At 46.0% G+C, this 23,601-nt stretch overlaps 1 protein-coding gene across 1 annotated transcript in view; it reads right to left on the reverse strand.

Moving 5' to 3' along the window:
* Positions 1-16,235, reverse strand: part of INCENP (inner centromere protein) — a 55,265-nt gene extending 39,030 nt beyond the window's left edge. The window contains exons 1-6 of the mRNA XM_082270655.1: positions 16,095-16,235; positions 15,128-15,238; positions 6,743-7,494; positions 5,553-5,601; positions 4,227-4,263; positions 3,461-3,590 (exon numbers count right to left, since the gene is read on the reverse strand). Coding sequence (XP_082126781.1) covers positions 3,461-3,590; positions 4,227-4,263; positions 5,553-5,601; positions 6,743-7,494; positions 15,128-15,238; positions 16,095-16,231 — 1,216 coding nt within the window. The 5' untranslated portion in view covers positions 16,232-16,235. The remainder of the gene's footprint in view (positions 1-3,460; positions 3,591-4,226; positions 4,264-5,552; positions 5,602-6,742; positions 7,495-15,127; positions 15,239-16,094) is intronic.
* Between the last annotated feature and the right edge of the window lie 7,366 nt (positions 16,236-23,601).

Here is a 23,601-nt window from a genome sequence, read left to right on the forward strand (position 1 = left end):
AGACCCGGTAGGATGCCAAGCTATGAAGACAAGACGCTTACACCTCCATGTAATTTCTTAATATGTGTCAATAAAATTATTTACATCTGCTACACTGAGTGGTGCCTTTCTCTCAAATTTCCATGACTTTTCCAAAACTTATCCAGGCCTGGAAATTGCCATTGTAAAATTCCATAACTTTCCAGGTTTTTCATGACCGTACAAACCCTGTAAAGGGCAACACCACAAACTGATAATGCTCCTTTCCCACAGCAAAGCAGAGCAAGCGCTGGTGTCGGACACATATTGGAATGTGAAGGTAAGCATTCTTGATGTCGATAGAGGCAAGAAAATCCCCCTGAAGCAGGGATGCCACCACTGTGCGAATGGACTCCATTCTAAACTTCTGCAGCCGCACAAAGCATTTCAGCGCCTTAAGGTCCAGGATTTGACGCACCTTGCCTTCCTTCCTGGGAACAGTAAAGAGGTTTGAGTAAAAACCCTGAAATTATTCAGATGTCAGAACCTGTAAAATCACCCCTTGACGTAAAAAGGTCTACCGCCCCAAACAGACCCTGTAAGTGGTCCGGGGACAGGTGCAAGTTGGAAGGAAAGAACCTTGCCGGAAGGGGGGTTTAGGAGCGAAGCTCGATGTTGTAGGTGGACCGTATGAATTCGTAGACCTACTTGTCTTGTACCAGGGAAGTCCACGGGTCCAGAAACAAGGCAAGACGTCCCCCCCCCCACCCCCCGATGCTGGAGGAGCCTTGTCCGTGGGTCTGGATAAGCCCGCTCTCGACTTGCCAGACCAAGTTCCCTTGGATCCACCAGAGGTGGCCCTGAAAGACTTGATCCCTTGTCAGTTGCCCGAGGGATGAAAACATTTTTTATAACCTGAGAAGGATGGTCCACACCAACGACGAAGGTCCTTGCCATTAGGAGCCTGCAGAAGAAAGGTACTCTCAAAAAAAAAAAAAAATCGCTTAGGGACCACAAAATGAAGTTTTGGCAGTTTCCACTCTTCAGCAACAATTCTGTCTAAATAGGCAGAAAAAGGAAACCCCTTTGCCGCTTTAGATGGCTTGTGAGTGCCAAAGGGAACCGACGCCTCCGTTGCCGCTTCAGCTGCGTCCTGTTCTTAAGGTCTCACGCACAGACACAATCAGTGCATCCACCAGTGCCTTTTCGTGCACAGTGGCAGAAGTGGAGGAATTATCCTCACTATTTGAGAACTAATGCCCCATACACACGTGCAGATTATCTGCAGACTTACCAAAACCATATAATATGAGGTCAAACCTAAACACTTTCAATTTGTATGCAATCCGGCAGGCCCTTGCACTACATAGAAAAGGTAAGTCTGCAGACAAGAGCCTGCAGATAATCTGCACGTGTGTATGGGGCATCAGGCAGAGTGACCCACGTCCACGGCGGCCGAATAAGATCTGAGGAGAAAGATGTGGCGGGGGGCCCTCTTCGCTAGCCCGACGCCCAAAAAAACACCTCCACCCGGGACACAAAGGACTCCAGGATCGTCGTCAGTGCATCGATGGATGGTTGGGCCCCGCAGCCTCAGAGGGGATCAGGTGAGGAAATGTGCTCCAAAAACTTCAAAGAGTCAATAGGGGGACCCCACAAGAAAAAAGGTGTAAACACTGCTAAGGGACATCTCCACCGCTCCAGCAGCACCAGTCGGTCGTCCGTAACAGAGCACCTAATCGATCCTCAGCAGAGAGGGAGAGGACCCCATCAGACTCACCACCCAGCAGAAACCGGAACCTGCAGCCATCAGGATAATCTGCACTCCCACGTGCAGCGATCAGGAAGTGAAAAGATCCATGAGTCCGCACCAGGGGATGAGGGGCTCCCGCCGCCAACACTGCGGCCCAGAGGGCTCCACTGTCATGGCTACCCCTATTTTTAATGGAAAACCATCGCAAAATGGCCGCCGGACTGCACAAACATGGCCACCGTGAATTGAGCACACAGGCTACAGCAAAATGGCGGCGACCTTGATGATTGACATATGCCATGGCATTGTCTGATTGAAACCATACCGGACAACCCTGAAGACGAACCATCCAGCGAGCCAGACAAAGTCTGATCGCCCGAAGTTCCAGTACGTTTATTGGTCCGCCAGAGTCCAGACCCCCTGAGCACAATCCGCGCCCAAAACACCTCCCCAACCGGACACCCACCACCATTGTTGTAAGGGAAACTGGCAGTTGATAGTAGATCTCATCTCACAGGAAAAATCCAGGAGGAAAAAAAGATTTCTATCTAAAAAGAAAAAAAAAAAAAAAAGAAGAAAAAAGATCCCAGCAAGGAACTAGGTCCTTCTGACTAGGCAGAAAAAAAAAATTAGTACCTATAGCAGAGAGAGGGAGTATATCCCCTGGGACTGCCCACAGGCGTAGCCAGACTTTTTTTTTTTCTTCCTAGTGTCCTACTCCTGTAGGGGGGCAGTATAACTGAATGGTTAAGAACAACAGGAGCTGTGTCAGTCAATGAACGAAATAGAAAAGTTCATTGACTGACAGGTCACAGGTGTGCTGCTTTACTGCACAGAAAGTGTCCCAATGCAAGCAGGAAGAAGAGTGATATTTCAGCCTTGTAGATTACTTTCTAAACAGTACTCTGTTATGGGGATTGATCATCACTACAGCTTTCTGTTAAACTGGGTATTTGTCACCTAGAAAAACATTACCTTGTCTGAGGGCCCCCCTGCAACAAACCACAGCCAGTCTTTCCCTTTCCCTACTACTTAGTTTGTGAGCATCTGTCTTCAGTAGCCCAGAGTTCAGCGTAGCCACTTGCCTACTGGGCACATCCCCATTCCAGCCCAGGACAATTTTCAGTGCTGTCGCACTCAATGACAATTGAGCAGTCATACAGCACTTGTATCCATAAGAAATTTGTATATTTTTCCCCACACACAATTTAGCGCTTTTTTTTGGTTGCATTCAGTCACAACAGGGGTTTTTTTTTTTTTTTGGCAAAAAAAAAAAAAAAATCCCACACAAAACATTCTTAGTTGGTTATAATACATTTTGCAAACAGATAATTTCTCTCCTTCACTGACTGGCATCAATAATTAGAACACTGATGATCAGTGCCCTGATTATCAGTGTAGAGGTCTCCTTTCACACTTGCCGGTCATCAGCTAACCACGAAAGTAATGCCGATAACCAGCAAGTGTGTTTACATTGATGTGATTGGACACAGCTGATCTTATGGTAAAGGGTTGCTGTGACCGGCGATCACAGTACACTGGGTGCATTCCACAGTGGGTGCAGTTCTGGGAAGACGTCAGACGCTCTCCCAAAAATGTCCGACAGCGCTGTAGCTGACATTCTGCTATAGCGTCGTCAGCAAAAGAGCTTAGTGTCAAATATAAGCTATTTTCATTCTAATTCCTATGAAGATCATCTGTCAAGAATGTCACTGAAATGTAAAAAAAAAAAGTCAATAGTAATCCTACCACCATTTGATGTCAATGACTGTCGTGTCGTCATCCTCTGTGGCTCATCAGAGTCTGGTGGGTTGCTAATTGGAATCTTTTTACAATTGCGCACCCGAACAGAATGCCTGGGACTGTCAGCAGACGGAGCCTAAAGAATAGACAAAAACAAAATTTGTGAGCTTAGACAATTTCCATACATTTTTAAAATGGTATTTTTTTTTAAATATATCCATCTGTAGGGATAAGCAATAGAAAGTTATTCTACTTTAGAGAGTCAACTTAGTTACCTTAGGAAACTTAGTTAACTAAGAGTTTAAAAGTGGAAGTAAACCCGCCTATCCGTTTCAACCAAGGAAGCTGCCATCTTGGCCTCGGTTTAAGCTTTAACTGCCATGATGCTGCACGTGATCAGTTAGGACACCAGCCATTGGATGGTTTGACAGTCTGGTTGAGAGCACAACCAACGTGACAGTTACATTTCGAACTCGTGCCGTAAATGTAACTTTATTGAAACTGTTAAAGCGATAGGTTTACTTCAGTTTTAAGTCTTGTCATAAACCCCAATTGTTGCAAACCTGGCATTCTGGAACCACCTAATCACAATCTGCAAGCCATTCTCATCTCCACCTCTGCTTCACATTCATTATAGTTTACAGAATGATTTAAAAGAACCCTGATCAAGTTCTAAAGGGGCATGGCACAGAATGTGTAGAACACCACATATTACTACAAAAATGTCACATCTGATCATAGTTAAAGGAAAAATAAGTAATTTGTTTCTTACCTCCTCAGCAGGTTCTTCAGTTTCAGCAGCTTCGGCCCTGCAGCAGATTTAACAAATACAAGTCTGAAAAATCTTCGCACCATTTATTATACCACTTGGGATTTTCGTTCACAATTTTAAAAACACAACCATCACATACAAGAACAATCCTTAACCTGGTCATACAATCAATGAAGTCACAAAAAAAAAAAAAAATACACCATATCCAAAATAACACTGAGGTAATGAGGAAGCAGCTCCAAGAAAAGGGCGATCAACAAGTAGAATAGCAGCAAGCCACAGGGAACTGAAGATCACTGAGTTGAATGGAGGAGAGCCAGGCCACCATTGGCATCTTTCTGAGCTCCCTCTGTCTCTCCGTGCTGCAAGCAAGAACTGCAACAAGTATGTCGAAGCTATAAAAAAAAAAAAAAAAAGGGGGGGGGGGGGCGAAGCCCAGAAACGCGTATACCCACTGCAGTCCTGGCTTGGAGCAGAGAGGGAGCTCACGCAGATGCCAACAGCGGCATGGTTCACCTCCATTAAGCTCATTGATCTTCAACACCCTGTGGCTTGCTGCTGTCCTAGTGGTTAATATCACCCTGTCCTGGGAGCTGCTTCCTCATAACCTCTGTGTAAGTTTGGATAGGTTTTTGGAATAAACAATGTCAATTAATCCTGCACCTTGGATACTGTTTTTTTTTTTTGCAAGCACCACAGTCCACCCCCCCCCCCCCAATCTGATTTGCCTAGAGCTACGGATTTAGGAGCCCATGCCATGTGCTGGATTTACCATTGATTTGGTTTTAGCCCTTCTTGTGGATGAAGGTGCTTTTTCTGCAGATCCATTACCTCAACTTCACTCAAAGTTGAGGATCTCCTGCCATCCATTTGCATCTACTTCCATCTCCCAGTTATGGACGTGTGAACCTTATACCCAACTATTCTATTGATTTCCTGTCAAGTGTGCATTTGGGCACATATTTACTGTTCGGCATATAATCCTGGAGGTTGGTCAGAGGTTGTCCAGCATGGAGGAAAACTTCTGCTAAATACAGTTTGTGTGCCTGTGCATATGTACACACACTATCAGTCTCCCTTTCATTTTCACGGCTTCCAAACAGGTTGTTAATCCCTATAAATGTAACTAATCTGCAGCTCAGTGTATTTTGACAGCAGTGGGAGCGGAAGAGAGGTGGGAATTCCTTCATCTACCTCACTTGTTTGGGATGGAGGAATCAGTTACTTTTTTCAGTCAGTCCGCTGGCTGAACAAAAGAAAGCTTTACACGAAGAAGAAAAGAAAACAAATATTCAAAACTCTCTCACAAGCAATCATTTTCCTCACCTAATTTGAACAGTGACCTCTTCATCCACTACTTCAACTGAGCTCTGGTCTGCAAAAAAAAAAAAAGTAAACAAAAAAGCAGAATTAAAGTAGAACTTTAGTCAGAAAATTAAGTCCTGCTAGATGACTTCAGGCTGGCCCCTTTTGCAAGTATAGCTCTGGAAAACATGAAAAATAAGTCTACACTGTTTAAAATCCAGTAATACACTCTCACCTTGCTCCGCACATGCTCAGTTACTCTCCATTTTTTTTTCCGGCACTGCCGAATTTATAGAGGCCAATCTGCGGGTCACAGCCTCCGCCTTCCTGTCAGCCAGGTCCTCAAAGGCCGAGGACTAACCGGAATCATGGTTGCCTTGTTTATTCTGGAAACCTGATGGGTCCACCCCTGGTGGAACAGTCTACTACTTATGTCACTCCTCATAGGAGAATCGTCTAGCAAACCGCTTGGGGACCCCAAGGAGACACTTTGGTTGTCCCCACTCTTTAATGACAATTCTGTCAAAATAGAGGGGGAAAGGGATGGATCTCACAGGAAACAAAAAATCTGTCTAAAAAAAAATAAATTGCCAGGACCGGAGATCCCAGCAAAGAACTAGGTCCTTACTCCTGACTAGCAGAGAGGGAGTATACCCCCTGGGACTGCCCATAAGCGTAGCCAGACTTTTTCCCGCCCAGCTTCCTACTCCTGTAGGGGGCAGTATAACCAAATGGTTAACATCAGGAGCTGTATCCATCAATTTAAAAAAAAAAAAAAAAAAAAAAAAAAAAAAAGGGTCCCTTTTATTCTCTTAGGACACAACACTGTGCCTCTGCAGTGTTTCCTCCATTTTCATATAGCAACTGAGACTGGTTACAGAGTGGGATCAGACCTCACCCCTACAATTCAGTTAAAATGTGCCCAGTGGATGTAGGGTGGGGGCAAAAGTTTGGAGTCAGAGTTGGAGCCACAGCTTTTGCAAAATTGTACCAAGTTTAGAAAGCAAGTAACAAGCTATAAGTAAATTCAGAAAACCTGTGGTGATTTTTGTAATAAAGATTAGGAAACCTTCATGCTCCAATAATTCCAGTATTTTCTCTTTTGTCAAGACCAAAGTCTTGGGTGCATTATAAATCATTAACATAACTGGACAGATAAGTGGGGCTTCAGTATCTCAAGATGGGGGGTGGGTGGGCAGAGATGTACTTACAACTCTTGTAGCTAGATGCAGCAGAATTCTCTGTAGCTCTCTTTTTCGACATTGAGCGACGAATGGATTTCCGGACAGCTTCTCGAGTCATGCTTTCACGCTTCTTGGCTAGGGAGAACTGGTTAGCCAAGGAAGGATGACAGCTGATAGACTTGCGACCCACAATGCTGCGACGCACGGAGCGTCGGTCTGACTTACAGCCTGTAGGTGTTGTGCTGTGACTTGACAAATCTAATGACGGCGTTTTAGCAGCTTCAACACGCTGGGGTGTTTTACTTGTCAAATCTGTCAAATCTATAACTTCTTTATCAGAAACCTTCGGTGTGGAGCTGTCCGCAATCTTTAACTTAGCTGCTGTGCGACCATTTTTTTCAGGGGTGATAGGATCAAGAGGTTGTGCGATGGTCACTGAAGGAGGAGCGTCTGGCACAGTTGGGACAATAGTTTCTGGATTTTCTTTTTTCTCTACTGAGCCCAATGCAATCATCTCTTCGCATCGCTTTTCTGCACTACGGCGTTCTTCAGCACTGATCTTCACCTGCAAGATGCGATCACTGGATACATTAGAAAGATCTTGCAGTGGTTTCTCTGATACTGGCATGCATGCTGTGCTGGCTTGTTTACGTGCCCGTGTCATTCTCTTGGGCTGGTCAGCATCTTCCTGAATAGATTCATTTAGTGGTTTAATTTGTTTGATGGAGAGCCTGCGCACAGATGAGCTCCAGCTGGCGCTGCTTCGTCTTCTGGATATCCTGCGAAAAACAATCATTGTTTTGAGCTGTGCATATAATACAAATAAGCAAATATAAAGAAAAGCACCAAGCACATCTTAAAACTACCGGAGATGTTTCCACAGATGCTCATCCCAGGTCAGCAAGCACAAAAAAAAAAAAAAAAAAAGAAAAAAAAAAACATGAAGACATTACGTTTCTTTCGGAAACCTTTTTTCCTAAAATAAAGCGAAAACCCTGCATTGAACTGATTCTAAGGGTTGTGATTTTTTTTTTTTTTCCCCTTCAAACAATACGTTAGACTTACCTGCTCCATGAAATGGCATTGCACAGAGCAGCCCCGATCCTCCTTTTTGGGTCCCCCATGGCGGTCCTGGTTTCCCTCCTCTGCCGAGTGCTCCCAATAGCAAACTTATTGCTATGGGTGCAGTCAAGCAGGCTTGCTCCTGAGCCACACTCTTGTGAATTGACATTGTCCAAACACACCTCGGCCCTGCCCCCTCCTCACTGGCTGTGACTGGCTTCTGCTGCTGTGAGCGTCAGTGAGGAGAGAGAGACCAAGCGAGCTGCTGCTCTCATGCAGATCTCTGGATGAAGCTAAAGAGTCTAAGAGGGAGGGAAGGAATAAATTTTTTTTTGTTTACCCTAATGCATTTAATTCTTTAACCACTTCCAGCCCGCCATATAGCAGAATGATGGTCGCAAAGTGGTAAAGTTATCCTGACTGGACGTCATGACGTCCCAACAAGATAAGCCGCTCACGCGCATCCGCGAGGAGCGCGCTGAGTGGCGATCGGTGGTGCGGTGTATCCCTGACACCACATTTCGGATCCTGGTAAAGAGCCTATGATGTAGGCTTTTACTATGTGATCAGCTGTGTCCAATCACAGCTGATCACATGGTAACCAGGAAGTGCCGTTTATCGGCTTTCCTCAGTTAACGTTGACAACTCACGAGTAGAGGATCGGTGGCTCTCCTGAAAGGGGGGGGGGGTCTGCACTAATAATCAGCACATTGATTATCAGTGCACACCCATCTGGGATGTCCACTAGAGCCCCACCAGGATTACCCATCAGTGCAGGCAAATACTTAAAATTTTATAACAAAGAAAAAAACAAACAAAATTTGTTTTTTTTTTTTTATTTAGGAAAACACCCAGTGGTGATGGAATATCACCAAAAGAAAGCTCTATTTGTGGGGAAAAAAATTAAATAAAAATTTAGTTTGGGTACAGTGTTGCATGGCCATGCAATTGTCATTCAAAATGAGACAGCACTAAAAGATGAAAATTGGCCTGGGCAGGAAGGGTTGAAAGTGCCCTGCATTGAAGTGGTAAAAAAACCCCAACCTACCTTTAGAACAACTTTAAGCATGGGACAAAGCATCTCTATAATGGAGCCCCACTTAAACTACTTTCTGAGCTGGTAAAACTGGATTTTTGTAAGGACTTAACGTAAAATCCTTTTCTCTGAAGTTAATCGACTGACACAGCCCTTCTTATTCATAAGCTCATAGGGATAGGCACTAGGTGGAAAAATTGGATTTTTGTCTTACCGTAAAATCCTTTTTTCTGAAGTTCGACACAGTCTCTGTTCTACATAACAGTAGGGTTATACTGCCCCCTACAGAAGTAGGACACTAGGCAGAAAAAAAAAAAAAAAAAAAGCTCTGGCTACGCCCATTAGCAGTCCAACGGGGTCTACCCTCTCCCTGCTTTAGCATGTCAGTTTTGTATCAAAGCTGTGTCAGAGGAAAAAAAAATACCAAACTCAAAATAGAGGGGCAGGTACTGCATCCTTCAACGAACTTCAGAGAAAAAGGATTTTACGGTAAGACAAAACTCCAATTTTCTCTACCGTTCATTGACGGACGCAGTCTCTGTTCTTCATATCAGTAGGGACGTCCCAAAAGCAGTGCCATAAAACATGAGGGGTGGGAACAGCAGAAAATAATTTCTCAAAGCTAAAACCACAACCAACCAGGCAACATAGGACTCATCAGAACAGGATGAGGCCCACCTGGGGGGGGGGGGGGGGTGGGGGAAAAAAAAAAAAAAAAAAAACACTAAACACCCTCAAGGGAGACCAAAACTCCCTAAAAACGGAAGCCTGCAAAACTTTGCAGCCAAAAGGAGGCATCTGCAGATGCCAGCACATCCACCTTCTAAAACTTTGTGAAGTTATGAACAGACGACCAGGTAGGCCCCTTGCAAACCTGAACCACAGATGCCCGATAACAAAAGGCCCAGGAAGCACTAAGCGCCCGAGTAGAATGCGCCTTAACAGGGAAAGGAGGAACCTGACCTTAATTGAATAAGCCTGCACAGCCGTCTGTCTGATTCATCTGGAAATTGTCAAAGCAGATGAAGGCAGCTCTTTTAGTCCATCAGAAGAACAAACAAAGAGCGAATCTGACTTTCGAAAAGACAAGTACACCCTGATTGCCCGAACCACATCCAAAGTATGCAGTGCAAATTCCTTAGGCTTAGGGCACAAGGGTAACACGATGTCCTCATTTAAATGGAAACCACCTTCGGAAGGAAGGATAGATCGGACGAAGCACCACTTTATTATCCCTGTGAACCACCAGATAGGGAGGACGACAGGACAATGCCGCCAGTTCCGACACCCTGCGCGCAGAAGTAATAGCCACCAAGAAGACCACCTGAGATAAGGTAAGCAGGGGAATCTCACAAATCTTTTCAAAAGGAAGTGTCTGGAGAACCAACAGCACCACATTAGGATCCCAAGGTGGCAACGGAGGTCACAGTGCAGGAGCCAAGTGTCGCACCCCCCTGGATAAAGTTACACACCAGGGAATGAGTGGCTAGGGGCCTTTGTAAGAAAATCGCCAAGGCCAAACCCCGACCGTTGATAGTACTCTGGGCCAATTTTTGATCAACTCCCAGTTGAAGGAAGGCCAAGATCAGGGCCACAGAGTAAGAGCGAGGGGGAACCCCAAGAGACTCACAACCAGCAACATAAGAGGATAGATCTTTCTGGAAGTCTCTTTTCTCACGTTAAGCAGAGTGGGAAACACTGAAACAGACAATCCCCTGTCCTTCAGCACCTGGCTTTCAACAGCCAAGCCATCAAAGCCAGCAACTGTAAAGCAGAATGGAAGATTGAGCCTTGAGACAGCAGATCCTCCCGAGAGGAAATCGCCAAGGAACATCTGCGGCTAGTCTGACCAGGTCAGCGTACCAAGCTCGGCGAGGCCAGTCAGGAGCCACAAGGATGACCGGAATCCCTTCTGTCTCGATCCTGCGAAGAAGGCAGCAACCTGAGAGGAAAGCGTACAGCAGCGGATACTGACCCCACGGAGCCACCAGTGCATCTGTGGGGTCTGCCAGAGGGTCCTGAGCACGGGCAACAAATCTCTGCACTTTCCTGTTGATCCGAGACGCCAACAGATCTACGTCTGGAACACCTCTGGTTAGAGAGACCATCCAAGGACGCAAGGACACTTCTGGTGCCCCCTTGGCGATTGATATAAGCCATGGCCGAGGCATTGTCCGAATGCTGAATGCACACCGTCCAGTGGACTAGACGAAGCCTGATTGCTCTCAGCTCCCGAACATTGATCGGTAACCGGGATTCTTCCAGGGACCAGACCCCTTGAGCAGAAAGCTTGCCGAGAACACCTCCCCACCTGGACAGACTGGCATCTGTGGGGATCACTGTCCAATATAGGGGGAGGATGGATTTAGCTTGCTTGAGCGTCGGGGACAAAAGCCACCATAACAGGGACCCCCTGGTCACCTGGATCTGGTTGTCCAGGGAATTTGGATCCTTAAACCCTCCAGAAGGAAATCCTTCTCAAATGGTACGTGTGAAATTAAGCCTCGAAGTGTGACACCATCAGTCCCAGAACTCTCATACAAGTCCGAAGAGATGACAATTTGCTGGACAGCAAAAACTGAATCGCAGTCTGGAGTCCAGAGGAAGAAGCACACTTGGCTGAGGACGAGTCCAAAGTCAGACCCAGATAATCCATTCTCATGGAAGGGACCAGGGACGACTTCTGAAGGTTCACAATCCACCCAAACTCCTCTAGAGTTCTTGTGGTGACTTCTAAAGTTTGTCATCAGCACCGTGGGAGACTCTGCACGAAGAATCGGATCATCCAGGTAACCCAGGACCGATATTCCCCGCTGACGTTACAATGCCAGGACCGAAGCAAACACCTTAGTGAAGACCCGAGGAGCAGAGGCGAGACCAAAGGGTAATGCCACAAACTGATAGTGATCCTCTCCCATGGCAAAACACAAACCGTTGATGTCTTGAACATATTGGGATGTGAAGGTAGGCATCTATGATGTCTATGTAGGCCAGGAAATCATAGGTTGAACTGGATGGACTGAGGTCTTTTTTCAACCTCACTATGTAACTATGAAATCTCCCTGATGTAGGGAAGCCACCACCTTGCGAATGAATTCCATCTTGAATTTCTAAACTCGTACGAAGCAATTCAGTGACTTTAGGTCCAGGATAGGACGCACCTTGCCTTCCTTCCTGGGGATCGTAAACAGGTTTGAGTAAAAGCCCTGAAAATGTTCCAAAGACGGAACTATTACTCCTTGTTCTAACAGGTCCTGTACTGCCCCAAAGAGTCGTAAGCGATCCGGGGACAGCTGCACATTGGAAGGGAAGAATCAAAACTCGAACTTGTAACCGGACCGTATGACCTAGTGAACCCACTTGTCTTGTATGCGGGATAGCCACAGGTCCAGAAACTGGCCAAGACGCCCCCCCCCCCCGCCCCACATACGGGTGAGGGCGCACCTTCAGGCCAAAGGGGTCTTATCCGGTGGTCTGGAGAAACCAGACTTCTGTTTTCCAGACCAGGGTTGCTTGGAGCCCCCCCCCCCCCCCCGAGAGTGCCAAGAAAGACTTTGATCCCCTATCAATTGACCCTGATGGACGAAAAACAAAAAAACTTTATGCTAAAAAGGAGGGACCCCGTCTACGACCAGGGTTAGCCTGTGGGAGAAAGGTACTCCTACACCCTGTAAGACCTTTGATTATGTCATCAAGGGTAGCCCCAAACAGGGGATCACCTTGAAAAGGTAGATCAGTCAAAGCCTTTGACGTCTGATCCGCAGACAAGCATTTTAACCAAAGCATACGCCGGATGACCACAGCCGAAACAGACAGTCGGGCCAATAGTGGAGCTGCATCCAGCGAGGCATCACAAAAGAAATTGCAGCCCCTGAACCAACTGGTTCGTCAGCTCTGCAAAGGCAGAGGGAAGTTTGACCCCCTCCAGTTAGTAACTTAACCCATTCAGTCAAAGTTTGGGACACAAGGGCAATAAGTAAACTCCGGTCTTAGTGCAGACCCCGCCAGGGAGTACATATTGTGAGCCACAGACTCCACCTTTCTATCTGCCAGATCCTTAAAGGACGGGGAATCCTCCACTGGAATCATGGTAGCTTTATTCAGTCTGGAGACTGAAGGGTCCACCGTAAGTGGCACAGTCCACTTTTTAAAAAGACTCCTTATAGGGGTAGCGCCTAGCAACCCACTTAGGGCAGCCCACTCCTTTTTGACCATATTGTCAAAATACGCAGGCAAGGGAAAAACCTTTGCCGCTCTGGATGGCTTATGTAGTAGTGCCAAACGTAACCTGCGCCTCAGTCGCAGCTGCGTCCTCCATTTCTAGGGTTCCACGCACAGAAACCAATGCGTCCACCAGCGCCTTTTCTTGCGCGGTGGCAAAGGGAGAAGTGTCATCCTCACTATCAAAGGAGACAGGGCGCAAAGTAGTAGACCGGGCAGGGAGACCCACGTCTGCAGTGGCTGATTCTTGACACATCAGATGAGGCTGGGGTAGGCGGGAGGCGTTCTGTAGCACTTAGTCAATTAAAGGTCACCTCCACCCGGGACAAGACTCCAGGACTGCTGACAGTGCATCTATGGATAGCTGCCAGTGATTTTCAATGGGAATCCACCGCAAAATGTCCACCAGGTGTACCAACACGGCCCCTGAACTTCCTCAGTACGAGCTACAAGAAAATGGCAGCCTGCAGAGCTTCTAGGGAACCTCCCCCACCTGGACGGGATCGACAGGATGGGGGCCCTGGTAGCAACTTTGAACTGGAGGGTCCCGCAGTAGTTTCCAGGGGGGTCTGCAAGTGAAATTTTATCCTGAAACTCCATTGCAAATAAATTTTGTGTATGTCCCTTTAAGACCGCGGTCCCACCCCTAATACTGCAGACCCCCAAAACCTGTGTGTGTGTGTGTGTGTGTGTGTACACACAAAGAGCAGGAGGGAGAAATGCCAAGGGGTATAACAATAGTCCTAATGGCGGCCTGCAGAGCTTCTAGGGAACCTCCCCTAGAAGGGATGCCAGGGAACCCCTAAGGTCCAACCATTCCAGGGAAGAGGCCAACGCCCACCCCACGACTTCCAGGGGCGGTTGGGGGGACAATTTACTTACCATATCACGGTACCAGATGGGCGCCACTCCGAAACAGACCACCTCCCACCCGGGATGGAGGTGCTGTTAATAGCCAGAAGGAAGCTGCGTCTCCAGGTCGTTTGCATCCCAACGAGACTGATCACTCGCAAGCTCGTCCCCATCCATCGGGGGGCCCTATCGTGGCGAGGCCTAGTTCTGCACTATAACCTGCACACGCACGCTGGCCAGGCTGGGAGACCTTAAGGATTTAGATTATCCAGCACGAATACCACAGCTGGCTGTTGCTTTTAGTTCCTCTGGATCTTGGTTCTCGGGAACAAAAAGAAAAAAATAAACACACACTTTCCCTGTTATAGCTAAGACCGAAGTCCCAGCAGGAAGCTAGGTCATATCCCTGACACTAGGAAGAACAAAACTGTTTGAGAATAGCAGAGCCTGAGGGATTATGCCTGCTGGGACAGCACCCATAGGCGTGGGCAAGTTTGTTTTCCGCCTCGTGCCTATGCCTAGAAGGAGGAGCATAACTCTGAGTCTATGAATAAGAAGAAGAGCTGCATCTGTCGATGAGCGATAGAGAAAGTATCTTTAAATTAAAGCCTTACCTACGGTACTTATCTGTGCTAAAGAACTAAATTCTTGCTGCTGCACTGGACATCACCTCCACTAAGCAAAATATTGCTAAGGCGCCCCAGACCTTGCCTCTTCTTGCTACAACAGGTCACATGAACATGTCAACAAAGCCTGAATTACTGAAAAATAACTGCCACACTAACCGCTTAGTCATAAGGTACTTTTTCAGCTCCTGGGCAACCCTCTACACAAGTTCTCGACTTTTGTCTGTAGTTGTCCATAATCTCAGATATTATCTCTGCTGTTCGAACTTCAAAAATCCCATATAAAAAAGTACCTTAATTGACTATAGAGGATTCCACATGAAAACTGGCTAGACAGGGCTTATTAGCACCAAATATGGGTATAGCATGAGATTCAGGCACTTCCCAGGCCCAAAAGATACCTAGCTGAAGATAAAAATATAAGGGCTATCTCCACAAGATGCCCGCATATGTCACTACTGTTAGTTTGATCACCTCAAGTGTTCACAACCTTGTAAAGCACAGCTGTTGTGGCACTTTTGAGGTTTTGTTCGAAAATAAGCACAGTGAGGCAGAGATCAACAAAAAGAGTTGTATATAAATGATCCAAAGTATCATTATTGGAGCAGCAATTACCTGCGCCCACTCGGATCCCTATTTTCATCTGGCACAATAGAGATTCTTTTCTTTCGTCGTCTCTTCTGAGATGGTGTCTTTGGCATCAGTTCTGGCTCAGCAGTGAAGTCACTGTTGGCAAAGTAGACAGCTGTAAATATATTTCAGACAGTAAACCCACCGATCGCAGCAACCTGCACAACTCAGGAAAATGGAAAAAAACAAAAACGTTTATTGAAAAGACATCTGGAAAACAGTATGAGAGATACAATCAGCGATATCCTTCACTGTCCAAATACCGAAGAAGCCCAATAAGTGGACACATGTATAGGAAGGAGGAGCCGAGCCTGTGATGTCACACAGCCACTGAGATTTGTGTTGAGTGGTGAGCAGAGATTACAAGCGCTTTTGATTTTATTTTTGCTAAGTGTTTATTATATGGGGGCTTTTAATAAACTTTGTTCAAATGGAGAGCACTATGTAGCCTGCCTTTGTACTTGCATGAGGTTTGCAAAACAGTAAGGAGGAGCTTGCAGAGCCTCATACCAGGAGAGGAGACCGTAGCAGGAGACTGCAGGAGTGTTTATATACAAAGCTGATTGATCTCATTGTGAGGTGAGCAGGTTTTCCAGCCAGTGGTGGTGTTCACTTTTTGGGGTCATTAAGTGATCGAAGAACACTGTGGTGGATCACTCTTTATATTGCATTTTTGATTTATACACAGACTTGTTTTCTTGGGGGGTAGTTTTATGCATTGATTTCAAAAGGACTTTGAAGACACATTTGTTATGGTGATTTTTGGTTACACTGCACAGAAGGAATATTTATAAGACATCTGGAAAAGGCACAGGACTGTTGCGGTACAAAAGAGGAGTTTTGCAGGACATTTCCATTAGGGTTTGAATTGTAATTAGGATGTAGACAATTTAACTAAAACATTTGCAGCTTGAGATAGGTTAGCCGATGATGTGCTGATCCTTATACTCACTTGCTGAACATCTTCCGTGCTGCCTCCTCTATCTCCATCAGCCATACCATGTGCTTGGAGTCCAGATGCTGCACAAAATCTTCTGTTTTGCGGGTGCATACTTGCAGAAGATTGGAAAGGCTTTCCGACTCATTCATGATGACACCTATTAGCAAAAAAGTATTTTTTTTGTTTTAATATAGTATCAATATACATTTATCAAGTTTCTTGTGTGTGAAAAGACTAGAACAGTGAGAAATCTACATATCACTTTATCTCCCCGTTTATATACAGCATCTTTACGTTGATAGAGGAAATTTAGAAAAGCTCCTTGCCATTTCTCATAAGATTAACTTTAAATGTATTGGATTTTATTTGGAACGACTTTGTGACCTTTATTGCTATGTGACAGACCTTTATTCTCCGCTGGTCATGGATACCTCTTAAAAAAAAAAAAAAAAAAAAAAATGCTACAACCAAATCAAAGCGCCAGCTGAGTACACCACCCTGCCCAGCCACCGGCACCTTTACTTAGTTACTGGCTTCAATGTAGAACCACTATAACCAAGCTAGAGCTCCTGTTCCACCACCCTAAAGTGGTAAAAAAAAAAAAAATTGCATTGCATATTATTAGAGGCTTACCCTTGAAAGGAAGCCCTCCAGCAGCGCGCTGTCCCCACTGCAGGTTTCCATCTACACCTGACCTTCCTTTGCAGCCACTTGAACGGCCGAGCTGCGATGAGGTCACTCCCGCGACACAGGGCTCTGAAACAGCATGGGTATGCTGTTCCTTCAGAGCACATGTGCCAGTGATGTCATCAGCTGCTGCTCCCTAGAATATCTCCTAAACTGGGGATGCTGCGCTAGTGCATACAGGAGGAGAAAAAAAAAAAAAAAAAACACACACACACACGAACTGAGGGTCAGCCATGGAATTTAAAAACAACCAACATCAGCCCTGTTGGACACTGCAGAAAATGTCTTTTTGATCAAAACAGATTTAAAGAGGAGTTCCACCCTGAAAATGTTCCCCCCCCCCCCCCATCTGCTTGCTCTAAATTACCTGTAAAACAATTAGATAATTAAATTTTTTTTTTTTTTTATTCACTTACCTTGTTTTTAAAGAAAATATACTTCCCTTACTTCCTCTTCCTCCCTCTGTGGCCACGGCCCGCGCCGTCACTTTCTGCTTGTGTTGACTCCTGGGAGCTCAACGTCATCACTCCCAGGAGTCAATGCGCCTGCACCGGCCCCGCTCGTCACTTCCGGTGTAACGTTAGAAAACCATACCTCGTTAGAATTCCATACCCTCGTCACTTCCTGTCAAACAGCTGAGCAGCGTAGCAGTGCGCATGCTCACAGCTTCGGATTCTTCATTGAACAGCTGAGGAGCTGACAAGAGTGCATGCTCGGAGGGTATGGGATTATCACGGTAGTGTGTGTAACGTTACACTTGCGGCGGTTACATTAAAACAGTTCGGCTGCAATATGACTCATGTCCGTTCCTATCCCTGTCACTTCCCTGATGTCAGCTACTAAATGTAAAAGCAGTGGCGGGTGTATGAAATCTAAATGTCAGAATTCATACACCCGCCGCCGCTTTTACATTTAGTAGCCGACATCAGGGAAGTGAATGGGATAGGAGCGGAGATGACTCATATTGCAGCCGAACTGTTTTGATGTAATTGGCGCAAGTGTAACGTTACACGCACTGCCGTGATAATCCCATACCCTCCGAGCATGCGCTCTTGTCAGCTCCTCAGCTGTTAAATGACGTAGGTGCACCGGAAGTGATGAGGGTATGGAATTTTTATGGGTATGATTTTTTCACGGACCACCGGCACAGGCATGTCATTCCCTGCTAAACAGCTTCTGGGCATGCCCAGAAGCTGTGCAGGGATGACGCGCCTGCATCAGAACTGACGAGCGGGGCCGGTGCAGGGTATTCTGGGACCGAAGAGGACACCCTGGCTTCAGCTGCACAAGAAATTTTCAAGGTAAGTATTTCTTCTAAAAAGGTAAGTGCAACCTGGGAGAGTTCAGAGGCTATCCATTCTGAAATGCACTAGCCCTGACTGTCCCGGGGGTATTTTTATCTAATTTTTTTTTTTTTCAGGCCGGAACTCCGCTTTAAAGACTGGCCATCAATTATTCCCTTTTGTATAGTGAAATAAGAATAAGCATTTCACTGCACGGAAACCTAATCCCACATCTTTTTCAGACTGCCAAAAAAAAAAAAAAAAAATGGATTTTTGTTTTACCGTAAAATATCTATCTCAGATGTTCATTGACAGACACATCTTCATATCTTTAACAGATGGGTTATGGGTTATGCTGCTCTTAGGATTAGGGTTAACAAAGCTTAAAGCGGAGTTCCACCCTGGGACATTTTTTTTAATAAAATACCCCCCAGGACAGTCAGGGCTAGTGCATTCCACAATGGCTAGCCTCTGATCTGTCCCGGGTTGTACTTACCTGCAAGAAGAAATACTTACCTTGAAAATGTATTGTCCAGCGCTGCCATCTCAGGGGTGGGCAGCTTGAAGCCAGCGCGATCCTCTTCTGTCTTCTTCGGTCCCACGATGCACTGCACCGGCCCCACCGTCACTTTCGGTGCGACAGCATCATCCCTGCACAGCTTCTGGGCATGCCCAGAAGCTGTTTAGCAGGGTATGACGGCGCCTGCCCCGGAACCGACGTCTGGGCCGATGCAGGAGCATTGATTCCTGGGAGCGATGACGTTCAGCTCCCAGGAATCATTGCAAAGCCAGGAAGTGACGAATCACTGTGGCCGCCGAGGGTAGGAAGAGGAAGTAAGGTAAGTATATTTTCTTCTAAAAGGAGGCGAGTAAAAAAAAAAAAAAAAAAAAAAAAAAAAAAAAAAAATTGCGATTGTCTATTTGTTTTTCAGGTGACCCGGAGCGAGAAGATGGGGGTAAGTTTAAATTTAGGGTGGAACTCCGCTTTAACTACGCCTATAGGGCAGTCCCATGGGATATACTCCCACTTCCTGCTCTAGGATCTCAGTTTTGTAACAAGCAGTGTCAGAATAACATAACCCAACTCAATAGAGGGGGGTGGGTACCGTCGTGCCCGTCATTGAACATCAGAGAAAAGGATTTTACGGTAATACAAAAATCTAGTTCTCTTTTGTTCATCGACGTGGCTTCATATCTTCATTTGATAGATGGGACATCCCAAAGCAGTATCAGCACGAGGGGTGGGAAAAAACAGCAATAAAACGAAATTCTCAAAGGGGGCTAAACTTAGTCAACCAGGTAACCCCCCCCCCCCCTTGGGGGTTGTCCTGGCATCTCAGGTTGCAGTAAAACAAAATGCTGCCTGCAGAGTTTTGCAAGCATTGGCACTTTGCAACCACCTCACATTCATGTTTATTGAAATGTACTGCAAACTCTCAAATGGCGATGGCATTACACATAAGGTGTAGTTGCAAAGTACAAAAAGTGATCATTTCTCATTAAGAGCCGGTTCACACTGGGGCGACTTGTCAGGCGACCTGGTCGCCTGACAAGTCGCCGCAGGTCGCCTGCCATAGGTTAGCACATGACCCGTTCTAATAGGAGCGACACAAGTTGCTCCGACTTGGAAAAAGGGTCCTGAGCTACTTTGGGGCGACCTGGAGCAACCTGCATTGACTTCAATGATATGAAGTCTGTGCATGCCGCTCTGAGGTCACGGTGCGAGCTGCGCACCGCAACTTCACAGGTCGCCCCGGCAAGTCGGGTCATGCCTATGTGAACCGGCTCTTAAGCATTGGGGGGGGGGGGGGGGAGAAACACCTGAGTAGCTGGCAGTACATAGCCATGTCACCTGGTCCGTTTGACAAAATTCACACTGCGCCAATCCCATTTTACACTCCTGGATGTATGGAATAGCGTGTCCCCCACTAACCCCTACATTACCGTTACAGAGATAAGGGTATTGGGATGTGTTCTATAGTCCAGAAGGAGAGAACCCAGGCAGGGCTCACAACACCATTTGGGATTTCAGCGCCAAGACTGCAAATTAAACGCTTTACTGACACTTGTCTTCCAAAAAACATCTGGGGGAAATTATACATGAAAGTTTAAAAACATATTTCAAGAATTTCAACATTCCTGCTGAAACAATCAGAACTTTGGTAGAACTTTACAAAAGGTATTCTGGAAGTGTGCAAAAGCCAGTTTCTCCATAGCAAGCAAATACCAAATATTATTCTAGAACTAACCCAGGCTTTGCTCTAACCGGTTTCTAAAAAGAACCCGCTGGTATTTACCCGCTACCAGTTCTCAGCTTCTGGTTTACAATAAACACGACTGTATGCTACAGATGTTAAAGGCAAAACTCTTATGTATACAGTATATTCACATATCCAAATCTTAGGGGTTAAAAATGTGGCAATGTTCATAGGACAGGGCTTGACAAATTTGCTTGAAATCTAGGAGCCAGTTTTTTTTTTGCGCATGCCAAATGGCTGGCTTCTGTCAGACCGGCTGCCATACATACAAGTCCAATGGCGACCAGTTTTTAATGAACCGGCTGATGTTGCCCGGCATTCGACCCGAGTGTACTTGATATTAAGAAGGAACACTACAACCACTTCAGTAGGAGTCAGAAACACTGCACACGCTGGGATATTATTTACAATTATGTTCTGGGGGCTAGTTGCACCCCTAGCACATGCAACCTACTGCTGGCGGATACTGCTGTGTGAATGTCAGGAGCGGCGCTGGAGGAAGCATGCAGAGCTGATGCTTCCTGGATTTCTCCTCTCACAGGCGGCGTGCATTTGCTATCACTTCGCCTGCGACAGGACGGAGCCGGAACTATACAGGAAGCATCGGCTTTGTTCTGTCACAACAGACAGCTGGGACATTGTGTGGCGCTTGCGGGTGCCAGGGGGCCGCAGCCCGCATGTGGGACACTGCGGCACCTCGCAGGGGGACTTAGGATGTCTGGCAAAAAGACGCCACAAGGCAACTCAGGTGCCAGGCCCCCAATTCTAGTAGCCAATGCGACCTGGAGCCTGTGGTTTGTCGAGTCCTGTCATTCGAGTACAAGTTTGGACAGCTGAGGTTCTACCAACCTTATGAACACTGTCTGTAGACCTTACAACTCAAAGCAGTATTTATGACGCTCAAAAGGGATTCAAAAGTCTCAGGATATCTGCCATGAGACTAGAAACATTTTTAAAATATATAGCCATCACTTACTGATGCAAGAGAATGTTGGAGCTGTAAGTTTGTAACAAAATGCTTTGGGACAGACCCAATTTGTGGTTCTGCAGGTTCCAAGAAGCTACACATCCCAGCATGCCTTGCCACGCCTGTCATCAAGGCATAGGTCAAGATTTATTGGGTAATTGCATGCTATCAAACTGTGCTAAAGAGCTAGAGTAACAAAAATAATTATTAGTTACAGAAAAAATTAATCAGGAAACAGGCAGGTTCTTTTTACTAAATCTCATTAAAAGATTTGTTAGCCAAAAAAAAAAATAAAGTTCCCGTTTCCTTATAGCAGGTTAACCACTTGCTGAACGGCCCATAGCCGAATGACGCCTACAGCGTGGATGGCTTTTTCGTACAATGACATCCTCCCAAAATGGCACTTTCCACGTGCCCCCCTGGGGCGCACGAGCGAAAATGACCGTGCTCGCCAGGTCCAGGGGAACTGCCGCACCATGGATCGTGGCAAACAGCCAATGACAGCAGCCCTTTACCACATGACCGTCATTTTGAGGGGGGGGGGGGGGGGGTCGAAGAGGGGGTTATTTGTACTTTCCTGGCTTGTTAGTGTCTCAGGTAATGACAGGGTCCTTCCACACAGGCTTCCCACCCAGTGGACTTCTATTTTGCTCAGTGTCAGTCCGCTGCTCCCCGCCGAGCAGGCGGATGACAGCTCTGTCTCCACTTACTTTGCAGAGATGAACCTGTAAGAGTCCCGCTCTCCTCTATGTGAGATCAGATGAAAACAGACCGCCTGTCTGTTTTCATCCGATCCTCCAGACGGATGGAAGATAAGGTGTAATCAATCTTCAATGATTGGCACCATAGCTTGTAGACTCAATAACCTTCACAAAGACCAAATAATATGCTTATTTGGGTTATTTTTTTACCAAAGATAAGTAACAGTGTAACTTTTGGACAAAATTTATTAAAAAAAAAAAAAAAAAGAAGAAAAAAGACTAAACTGGCAAAATTTTAAAAACCGAAAAGAAAAATGCATTTTCTTCTACAAAAAAAAAAAAAAAAAAGTTTGGTCTTTTTTAATTAAGGCCCCTTTCACACTTATGCGTCGCGATTTTGCCAGCAATGGCAAGGCTATATGCCTCAAAACGCATTAAAATCGTGGCAAAGTAGTGCAGGAACTACTTTGAAGTCGGTGCGACTTCAAAACACACTGATATGAATGGGGCTCATTCAAAATAATGGAAAACGACTTGTCATGCGATTTTGTGGTCCTAAATCGTGGCACAAGTCGCACTAGTGTGAATGGGGCCTTATAGCGCAAAAATTAAAAAACCCAATTATGAATAAATACCACCAAAAGAAAGCTCCCTGTGTGAAAAAAAAAAAAAAAGACGTAAAAATTTCATATGGGTAAAGTGTTGCATGACTGAGTAAATGTCATTCAAAATGTGAAAGCGCTGAAAGCTGAAAATAGTTCCGATTAGGAAGGGGGGTATAAGTGCCCAGTGGGAAAGTGGTTAAAGAACACAGCCACTTCCTGTGTCCTGACCATGATAATCATGGCTGCTGAGCCCCGACTACCGTGGTCTGCCTGCGTGCCTCCGTCATCCGCCGCTCTCCTCTCCCTGCCAGCGCTGTGTGTCTGCCTCCCCCTGCTAATAGTAAAATGTCACTGCCAACCCCTCTCAAGCTCCCATCCTGCACTGTATAACTAAGAAACTATGCCTCTAAATACCTTTTTGTGAAGTGTCTTCAGGTCAGTCACGTGACTCCCAGCCACTCTGCTACTACTACTACTATCTAGAACTAGAACAGGAGGAGCCGAGCAACTAGCTTGGTGGTCACGCGACTCCCGGCTGAAGTCAGAGGGAGAGCTCGGCTCCTGCTGCTGTAGCCCTGGATAGTAATAGCAGAAAGGCCGGGAGCCATGTGACAGGCCTAAAGACTTCACAAAAAGGTATTTAGAGGCATGGTTTCCTACAAACAGTTATACAGTGTGGGATGGGAACCTAAAAGAGGGGCTGCCAGCAAAGCAATGATTGAGGGTCACAAACCTTTTTAAGTTTTTTACCTGCCTGTCTACACATCCAGGCTCAGTGCATAATTTTGGAATTGATCGACATCAATGAAATCCCATGCACTTGCAGGAGTGACAAAACCTTGACCGGAAATAGGTGCACCCGAGCTCCTACCTCCTAGGCAATATCTGGTGAGCCTCAAACACACAGCACCCAGCCTGTGAGGTCTCTATAAACCTCCATGCAATCCATACAATAAAGGAGAAAGGCTGGCGCTATGGTTGTCGGCTAAAAGCGTTTTAGCATACGAACAACAGTCAA

The sequence above is a fragment of the Pelophylax lessonae genome (genome assembly GCF_965119305.1).
Source record: "Pelophylax lessonae genome assembly, chromosome: 10".
Classification (NCBI taxonomy): domain Eukaryota; kingdom Metazoa; phylum Chordata; class Amphibia; order Anura; family Ranidae; genus Pelophylax; species Pelophylax lessonae.